The following is a 10,472-nucleotide window of genomic DNA, read 5'->3' as shown; positions in this document are numbered from 1 at the left end:
GCAATATTTAAAGGCTCAGGGGTTAATAAAAAGAAGGGTGACAAAGAGCTTTGGTTAGCTTATCATTTAATGTATTGCAAGGCAGCAGATCGCCAAAGATTACGTGGTAAAACACAGATGGTGCAACAGCACCACCCTGTGGAAATAATTTAAGCAACACAGTTCATACAAATTTGTACCTATATCCTATTATTGAAGATAATCACTCAAAACTGTTCCATGTACTAGAGCGGTGGTTTAGTGATCTAAGCCTCCAGTGTGAAATATTTCAAGGAACAACATGGCTCAATATCTGCTTGGAGTAATGGAGTAACATACAATTTACCATTGAAGGGTTATTGAGATGAGATTGTATAGACAAACATAAAAAGTAGGGGTTTTCCCTGCTGTCCCTGGCTAAAAATATCCTCTCCCCCTGCACTGCTATCACTGACTAGTAAACGGTCATCCCAGAAGCGCTTGCACTTCCGTGATGCTGTACGGTGTGTACAGAGCGTACACATAACATTGTTGTAACGTGCTTTGGGATACGTCAGGATTGATACTAGCTTATTAAAGGAATCTTGTCACAAGGAATTAATTGAAATGAGAATACTATGAGATGGTGGTTGCTCTGCCTACTGCACATAGTCAGTCTCTTCAAATTTATGCATGCTTTCCCTTGATCTAGTGCATTTCTAGATGCTATATATTAAGAGTACAGAACACAATATGCGTAAGCCTACTTTCATGTGATCTCAGGGAGAGAGCAAATGGAGATTATAAGGATTTAGTGCCCTGGGAAAAAGAGACTGGAGAACTCAGGTCAGTTAATAAAGAGCAAACATATAAAGAGACTAGCAAGAAAGCCTTTCTGCATAATGAACACAAGTTATGGGAACACAAATCTGTCCCAGAAAGAGTGAGATCTTTAAGCTAATGGATGTCAAAAAACAGAAGCATTCATCTAGAATTACAACTTGTCCTGCACCTGTATTAAAAAGATGCCTCTCATAAGCTTGGTTATTTTATTATTTTACACCCATCTCAAAAAATAGTTTCCAAAAGCCCATCCAGAAAAAAGTACCCTCTGCAGCTGCTGCTTAGACTCCTTATGGGTTGCCTGGCCTTTACATCTACTTCTGCAACTTCCTATTCTAAGGAGTAGTTCTCCCATCTCTAGCCACCATGGAATCAGCAACATCCTCTTCTCCAACAGCAGTATCTCCGATTCCACCTACTCTTATGGCAACTGGCCTCAAGATTAACTCCACAGAGAGCTTGGCTACACACAGAAGTTGCACTACAGTAACTACATTGCAGTATGGAATCGGTAACACCTGCTTCCCCCACAGCATGGGCTCAGTTATCGGTATAAATTATTCCCATATGGGAAGGGGAATAGGCCCCTTTATCCCAACATAACTAGGGATTGTACTAGGTATAACTAGATCAGTAAAAGAATCATCCTCTTAACTGAACAGTTATACTAATACAAAAACTGTGTGCAGACCAGACCTGACCTCCACCTACTGCAGCGTTTGTCTACATTAGGCTTTTTCACCTTGCCTTAATGATTTCCAATTAACTCAAAGCAGTTAACATGTTTGTAAAGGCTAATGTGGATATGTCGCAAATGTTTGTTCCAGGATACAAACATCAATGAACTCTGGGTAATAAAAGTCTCAAGTAGCCATACCAGGAGTCTCTTTTGTCTGCATGCAGGGTGGGCTCCTCTACGGCTGCTTGCAGAAGAGCTCTGCCCAGAAGACAGAGTGGTGTTCGCTTTGGCCGATAGCCAGAATGCACAAGAACAGTAACTGTTGCCGAGATAATTTGGGGCTTGACTGGGCCCCAGCTGTTTTATATCTCATCATCTACCCTGTCAGGAATGAGAGGCTAAAATGATGAAAGAAAACACTCACAAACCCTTCTTTGCTAAACCCATTTAATAATCACCACAGTCTGGATATAGCACTGAAGTAAAACTCTAAATACTCAACTGAAAAAAAATCCAGCTTGTTTTTCCAATAAGCTGCTTTTGCTAAAGAAAAATGCAACAGAAAAAGAGTACTACATTTTAATCCACACAGTGCGTTTAAAAAGATAAAGGACAAGAGGTAGCAGCAGTGAGTTCTAGGGGATTAGAGAAGTGCTAGGAACCAGAAAAGCCCTAGATTCAAATCCAGTATCATCTGACCTTCAGCAAGCCAGTGGGCCTCCTTTTGGCTCAGCCAACTGAACGGCAACACCTGGGTGAAAACAGGACTTCAACAAAGCTACCATCTCTTGTGTAAATGAATTACATGTAAAGTTTGATTAGAGACTTGCACAAGCATTAACTAAAGAGTTAGAAAGCGGTAGCAGGTCTCAATCTGGAAGATGAACATTTACGTTCAGGTGGTTTATCAATTTTGAATATATTACCACTAGGAGAAAACCCATGTTCATCCCACTTAATGGTGGGGCACTTCTACTGCAGGAAGGAAAAAATGAAGGGGTCAATGAATTAAGACTGAAGAAAATACAAGACTGACCTATTTGCTGTTGTAATATCAAACAAGCAAACTTAAGTTCTAGGAAAATGTGCAGTAAATCTGTGTGTATAATTAGCAGTTAGTTCAAGTTTAATTTTACCACATGCTTTATCTATGCAAGAATGTTCATGTCTTAGGGTTTTTAATACCATAATCTAGTTTCATCGAAGTAAAAACAAACTGATTCTTGGCACTTGCCAAGTAAACCAGCTTTCATTCCACATGATTGCTTTGAGCTTTCTCTCAGCTGTTTGTCCACATCTTCCAGATTTTACTACGGTATTGAAGTCCCTTCTGAACATCCCCAAATGAAAACAAAAAACTGTGTGTAAACATTAGCGTGTAGTGCTACACAAAAGGACTGTTTTGGAAAGGCAAGAGTAAAGCGCCAAGGGCTTCACATGTGTAGAGCAAACTGTTCTTCGAACAGGTTATGACATTCAGGAGACTAGAACAATGTGTATATATACAGTAATATGTTTGAAGAGGAGCGGTTTCCTAGTGATGTTCAAGTTATTTTGTTTTATTCCAGTTTCAACAGGGGCCCGATGGCTAATTCCATTTAAAAGATGGAAGAGGCTGGAGAACATTTCATATATGGCTTCTTATATTTTCACCAATAATATTCAGAAGTATTGCATGAATTAATTGATATAGGCAATCTAATCCACAGCATCTCTTGGAAACTTGCTTGCTTGCACGACACGGGCACATTATAAAAGATATCGGACATGCAAACAAGATAAATGTTCACACTGGCTTGAAGCGTTGAGAACCATATATCTGGGCAGCCAATACCACACTGGACACAAGCTAAGTCAGCAGTTCTTAGTGCACTGGGATGACCTCTATCCACCAGAGCACCCAGACTAACCCTATTCTGTTCGCAAAACCAGATATGTTTCTGTATCAGGACAGCAGCTGCACTTATGGTCAACTGAAAAACACTAAAAGACAGCCAACCCCCTCCACATCTTTCCTTCTTTCCGAGAGCCTCTCATCCGTGAGCACACTACTAGTGTGGATGCAACCAAACGGGTCTGGCATGGGTACGCTTTGCAGAGAGGATGCTCCACCTGGGCTAGGCTAAGTCTGAGGGAATGCCCACACAAACCGCTACAACAGCATAGCTGCAGTGCAGCAGCTGAGTCACTGTAGCGCTTCAGTGTAGATGGTGCCTAGGTCAGCGAAGTTAATCCACCGCCCCGAGAGGCAGTAGCTAGGTTGATGGAAGAATTCTTCTGTCTACCCAGCTCTGTTAACACCTGGGGTTAGGGCAGCACGTCTCTCAGGGGTGTGGATTTTTCACACCTGAGGGACGCAGCTATGCTGACGTAAGTTCCCAGCGTGGACCCGCCGTGAGCACCGATCACCTGAGCTCAGACTCACCCACGGTGAGCTGAATCTTGCCAGCCAAATCTTGAAAAATGAGTAAAGTCAGGGTCCAATAGACTAGGAGGACAACACAGCAATATGGCCGTTGCATCTAATTTTTGGGGGTGTCGTGGGGCCAGTGCAGTAACAAACCCTGTGCAGCCTCCAGGCCACCACAGCTTCATCTGTATATTTGTGATGAAGTAATTTTGGAATTTAGAACTGAGCATCCCTCTCTGCTTTTAACCCTTGTTTTTACTGCTTGTACCAATACGTATTATGTAACTCGCTCTTGGCAAACGCGATTAGAATAACTAGTGTGCCAGAAACTAAGTTTAAGTGAATGAGGAAAGCACAGTCATTCAACTGATACAGTATTTTTAAAGGCGAAAGAAAGGAAAGATTCTAAACCTTGTAGGGTGAGACAACATCAGCAAAAGTATAGTTCTTGGTGGGAATGAACTCCTGTAGTGAGAACCCATGACAGAGTAGGAATATTGGTTCTACTCCCTGCTCTTCCATTAACTCATTGAAACTTTTGGCAAGTCACTTAACTTCTATCTGCCTCAGTGTCCCTCAGTATTGCAAAAACAATAACCTATCTCACATGGAAGTTGTGAGGCTGTGTGTGTAAAGCAGGGGTGGGCAACCTGCAGCCCGCGGGGGGTGCGAAGGCTTGGGGCTTCCCCCATGTGGTAGGGCGAGCCAGTGCTCATGGCTCCAGCCCCATGGTGTGTGGGTGTGCGTGCGCAGAGGCTTGGGGCTTCCCACCCGCGGGGTTGGAGCCGCGAGCGGCAGCTCGCTGGAAGCCCCAAGTCTCTGCGCCCCCTCCCCCTCCCCCGGGCAGGTAAGTTGAATGTGTGTGGCCTGCCATTTATTTTTTCGGTGTGTCAATGGCCCCTGACACAAAAAAGGTTCCCCACCCCTGGTGTAAAGTACACTGACACCCTTATCTGGAAGTGTAGAACATTAACAGATACGTTTGCAGGCATTTTGAAAGCCTGGGAATTATAACCAACATACTGGGTTTCCCTTGCCTTCACTTTATACTCAAAGATGAACTACCAGACAACGCACTGACATCCCTCTCGCATTACCTTTCACCTACAGTAAGTGTTTATTTGTACCTGTCAAGGAAAGAATTTCTAATCTAAACATTTTTAAGCAACAGCTTTACATCTAGAGAATTTTTTTTTTTACATTTTTGTCTTAAAGTGTAATTAGTTCAGACTACATCTCCAATTGCACCCATTAAGCTCAAGACTAGCAGTCTGAAAGCTTGAAACATAGGAGACACTGACTGCCATGAAAGAACTGTGAAATGTAATTGACAAAAGTCATTTGATACGTTTGACATTTCTGAATCCACTACTGGAATTAGCTGTCTGACCATAGTCTTGTGTTGTCTGGGGTCCTGGTAGAATAGGAATGCTGGAGAGAAGCTTGCAGATAATTTTCTACCCAGCCAGCTCAGCGCCTACCTTTGGGACTCGGACCCGCTCCTTCACTGCTGCTGGTGGAGTGTCGATGCAGGCTAGCTGGTCCGGCAGGGAGGCTGCCGTCCGCGAGACCTCGCCTCCCTCCTCCTCCAAGGCTGGTGCCACTGAGGCCTCCACCTCCCAGGCCAGGACACTCCTGAAGTTTCCCTTTTGGAGGCTGGGAGCATCTCCGAGGCCTGCACTTCTCAGGGCGGGGCGGGCAATTCCAAGGAGAGCAGCGAGAGTGGGGAAGCAGCCGGCGAGGCGAATTCCGTTGCTAGTACCATGCTGGACATATTCGGCTCCATCCCCACCCAGATGGGCTACAAGAGTCAAAAACTAGCAGAACAGATTTTTCGAGGGATCATTCTTGTTTCTGCGGTAATTGGTTTTATCTATGGCTACGTCGCTGAACAGTTCGGTTGGGCTGTCTATATAGATATGGCTGGGTTTGCTTTATCGTGCCTGCTTACATTCCCTCCATGGCCTATGTACCGCCGTAATCCTCTGAAATGGCTACCTGTCCAAGAGTCGGGAACAGAAGATAAGAAACCAGCAGAGAGAACTGAAAAGGCATACTCAAAGTTGAAGAATATGAACCCTCATGATGTAACACTGGAGAATTTTACTTCATTAAAAGTTTCTAGAATGATAAAAAAAACTGGCACCCTGTTGACAGTATAAGACAGGCAAAATTTTGAATGGTGAAGGAGACTGGAACTTCTCTTCCCCCCTCTAGGAGTAACTGCTCCTGGACAGGAACAAGGGACATCAACAGTGCAGTGTGAGAAAGTCTGCACTGACACTACCTGTGCCATGTTGCTTAATACATACAAAGAAAGCCCTATGTTTTAAGAAAATTAAGGTTGCAAAGTCAAGCACTCTAAAGTTAGGCAATGCCAGTACTATGGTTGTCTATGTCAGTGCTTCTCAAAGTTGGGCCGCCGCTTGTTCAGGGAAAGCCCTAAAAAAACCCCTTCCACTTCAGCTAAAGGAGTGCCTGAAGCAGCAGTAGGGTGTTAACCTCTGTATGGACCTGTCACTTGAGGGGAACATAACACATTTTGCTAGATAGCAGCAGAATGCTGGAAATCATAAATACTGGGATCCACTCCTGGCTCTAGTGAATAGGTCTAGCAGTTAGCAACAGCACACCTAAGCATATAAATTCAGGCCAGCTGTTTTGAAAAGCCATGTGTGGATGAGTAGATAAGGCTTGGGTAGCTATAGTGGAGATCACATTCTATTAAAGCTCTGTTCAAAGTGACCTTCTGAGGCATCTCAGTTACACCATCTGTAAAATGCGAGGAATTAGAACTACCTGACTTTCAAGATAGAGATCTGAGACTTTGCTCAATACGAAGAGATGAAAGTACATGGAATTATGAACACCAATAAGTAGAAGATCTGAGAGTACAGCCTGGTCTACACTAGAAAATTAGGGCAGCATAACAACATTGCTGGGGGTGTGAAAAATCCACACCCCTGGATGGCGTAGCTAAGTCAGCCTCCGTCCCCATATAGACCGCACTAGGTGGATGGAAGAATTTTTCCATCCACCTAGCTACCTCCTCTCCGAGAGGTGGATTACCTCTGCCGATAAAAGAATCCCTCCCGTCGGCATAGGTAGTGTCTATACCAAAGTGCTGCTGCTGTAGCATTTTAAGTATAAACAAGCCCTAGAATTCATCTCTTCTTGACTCCTGGCCCAGCACTCCTTCCCATAAGCAAAAAGGGTTGGTTGATGCTGCCGCTTCTGTGTAGAAGTCAAACTCTGGGGTAGGCGAATATGCCCCATGTGGATAGAATGTTCAGTGATTTTAGCAGTCAACTTCGAATAAGCTCTACTGAACAAGTGCAAATGGGTATTTTCAGATGCTTGTAACTTGGGATAAATCTGGATGGATTTCTAAGGAAATAATAAAAGGCTCTTCTGATTCTGACAACAATTTCCCTGCTAAATTTCAAGTTCCTGCTCCCAACGTCTAAAGTGCTAAAGCTCTTCAAAAAACACAGTTGGAAACTTAAAAAAAAAAAAAAAAAAAAAAAAACATTGCCAAAACTATCTACTCTTTCTAACCTTATTCTCTGGAATATCTAAGCTTTTTCTCTGAAGCTTTAAAAAAATTCTCCTGAGGCAGAGAACATGTAAGGAAAATTGCAGCCCAAGCAGTTAAAAATTGGCAATATAAGAAGCGATTGAAAACAGAGGCTTATAATGGAAAAATATTGGTGTTGATACCAACTTCATCTATAATAAAGCATCATAAATATGCATGACCCTGAACAGACACAGAAGTAACATCCCTGCTCTGAAGACTTTATAAACTATGTTTTATGTTATTCTGTCCTGTTAGCATCTGGACATTCAAGCTGGCAACTTTCACAAACACTCCCTTCACACAAAAATTGTCGTAACAGGATAAATTACATTCTCTGAACAACACACTTCATATTAATTTGGTTTAGGAAAGTATTTTAAAGTGAAAGCTTGTAGAACATGCCGATTGTACAACAGGTGCCTGTTCTGCTCCAGGGTAATTTCACAAACACTTACTCCTAATGATAAGCATGTCATTCAACACACATTCACACTTCCCCTGGACTTCAAGTTAGAGTGACTAAACTGAAATGCAACTGAATATTTGAGATAGATCTATGCTGTTGACTTTAGGAGCAATACACAATCTCATTTATTCACAGCTCTACCCAGGAGTCTTGTGTTGGAGGCCATTTCCAGTTAACAACCATTACTATCAATTGTTTACAGCATTTGGATTCCAGTCGTTAATTTTCAAACTTCTACATGGGTAAAACATTGGAGTTACTGTACAGAGGGGCAACTCGGGCTCAACAAACATTGGTTTGCATTTTGGGCACAACTGGAAGAGCAATCCACAGTTTAGCAATCTGAGTGAGTAATCCCCCTATCCCTACATCCTTTTCTTGGGTTTATTGTGAAGGTGGATGTGTGAATGAGAAGGAATGCTTGGGTTGGCATGCACAGAGGTTTGAATACACACTAACCTAATAAAGCCCAGAATTGAATTACATAAATTCTGAAAATAAACAAACATTCACCTGGGCTTTAGTGAAAAAAAGAAATTAACAGCAACCTCATTCTCTAATACCATTACTTAACACTTGACTGTAAAGAGACGTAATAGAAGTCATTTATATTTTAAGCTATTTACATGGTGGGGGGGGAGGGGAGCTTTGTTTAGGCCTGGTAAAAGAAACCCAATGAGTTTCAAGAGCATTTGTACCACAAGATGTAAAAGACATTAAAAGAAAAAAATAGAGTTAGGAGGGGTCTGGTTTTTGGCTGGAAGTTTTGGTGCTTTGCAGAGTTTGGGGCATTCCATTTCCGATAGCAGCCATCTGGGAATTCTTTCCACTGCAAGAAGAATTTTACCACATGCTGCTGCAAGACAACATACAGACATGTTGGCAAAGAGATTCACATATACCTGTTGAAAGTAGTGGGGAAAGATATGGGAGTATTATAACTAAGAGCTCCCAGGAAAAAACATAAATTTGGGTTCCAGATTATACTATGCACAATATACATGTATTTTGGAAAGCATATGACTTTTAAAAGGAACATAATCAACATGAAATCTAATCTGTTATTAAAAAAAAGCATTCAAAGCAGTTTCAGGTAATAAACCTTCTGAAAATTTGCGATTTTACAGTCACTTTTCCTATTTTAAACATGGTTTTCTCCCCTGTGTTGCTGCTGAAAACCCCCACACAAACTTGCTGTAATGAGGAAGGGAAGGTACTATGAAAAGAGAAAAGGGGAGCAGATATTGTGAAACTGACCATATACAAAGTTAGTAAAATATATGCTAAAGAAATTGGACAGATGCTGTTCTCTCAATCTCTTTCAATTATAGTCATTGTAGGTGTTACATGGAACAATACTGGATACAAAGAATTAAGAAGAGTTTTTGAAGCTGATACCCCTTTAAATTATATTTTTAGGTTGAATATTCTTGTCATTCTCATTTCTTCCATGCCAAACCATTTTACTTACAAACACAACAGCCCACAAGACATTTGAAAGTTGTCTAGCAAAATGTAATCAGGCTCTTTTTATATTAATCTCATGTACCCAATGCAGAAACACCTGAAAACAAGCCTGACTTAGTGAAATGCAATGTGATATTTTATAGGTATACAAGATGCATTACAGGTATAAGGGGTCCTATTTTATGTTAATGTTTTAAACTAATGCTCTGTGAGATACAGTAACATACTCATGAAATTACTGCGTACCCAAGTGTCATGGGATCAAATGATACAGGATTATAGTGACAGTTAAAATCAGGCCAGAATTAGAATTCAAGGACCAACACTGAAACCAAACTTTATACAGCATCCCGCATGTGACCTCCCAATGCAGATTGCTGCATAAAGATAGATCGGGGGGAGGGGAGGAGGGAGAATGCTGAGCAAAAAGGGGTCCTGGTCCATGACTGGGGCTTCCAGTCGCTCACATATACAAATAATAAGTATTACTGCTTTTAATAAATCTTATTTAGATAAACATTCTAGAGTCAGATTAGAATTTTGTCATATGTTTTGTCAAACTTTGCAATTCAAGCATCATCGGATTGGTTTGGGTGCCAAGAAATTTCTGGAAACTATAAGGCTTTGTATGAAAAAGGGAGTCAGCCAGGAACACGGTCAAGAAGAGCATTATCCAGATCCAACTGAGAGTAAACACACAAGCTGCAGAGTTTCAGACAATTTGAGGGTGATGAATTTAACCAGTGGAAATTAAAGTAACCTAAAAGTTTAAAAAAAAAAAAAAAAAAAAAAAAAAAAACTAATTTAAGTTCATGGGTAGAGACTATTAGAGTGTATAGTAGTTTCCATTCCCTATGAAGATGACAAATTAATAACTTTAATTATCAAAACATTACATCTAAGATATCCACTGCTTGAAATGGTAGCTGTTGGAAACTGAGGATCTACTCCCAAAGTGAGAATATTGCACGGATTGAAGGCCTCATCCAACTACCAGTGAAGTCCACATGAGTTTTTCCACTGATTTCAACAGAAGCAAGATCAGGAGCTGACCAAGCATATCAGTTCT

General features: G+C 41.5%; 2 protein-coding genes across 2 annotated transcripts in view; one reads left to right on the top strand and one right to left on the bottom strand.

Annotated features, from left to right (window-relative positions):
• Positions 1-10,472, bottom strand: part of RRP15 (ribosomal RNA processing 15 homolog) — a 42,983-nt gene that overhangs the window by 6,086 nt on the left and 26,425 nt on the right. The window lies entirely within an intron of this gene.
• LOC128834822 (signal peptidase complex subunit 1-like) lies at positions 5,377-6,205 on the top strand. Its single transcript, XM_054023944.1, has one exon. It carries the CDS (start codon positions 5,654-5,656, stop codon positions 6,050-6,052), a length of 399 nt encoding a protein of 132 aa, XP_053879919.1. The 5' UTR covers positions 5,377-5,653; the 3' UTR covers positions 6,053-6,205.

This window comes from Malaclemys terrapin, chromosome 3 (assembly GCF_027887155.1).
Source record: "Malaclemys terrapin pileata isolate rMalTer1 chromosome 3, rMalTer1.hap1, whole genome shotgun sequence".
NCBI lineage: Eukaryota > Metazoa > Chordata > Testudines > Emydidae > Malaclemys > Malaclemys terrapin.
Note: the sequence above shows the minus strand (reverse complement) of the source record. Positions and strands in the feature narration are given on the sequence as shown.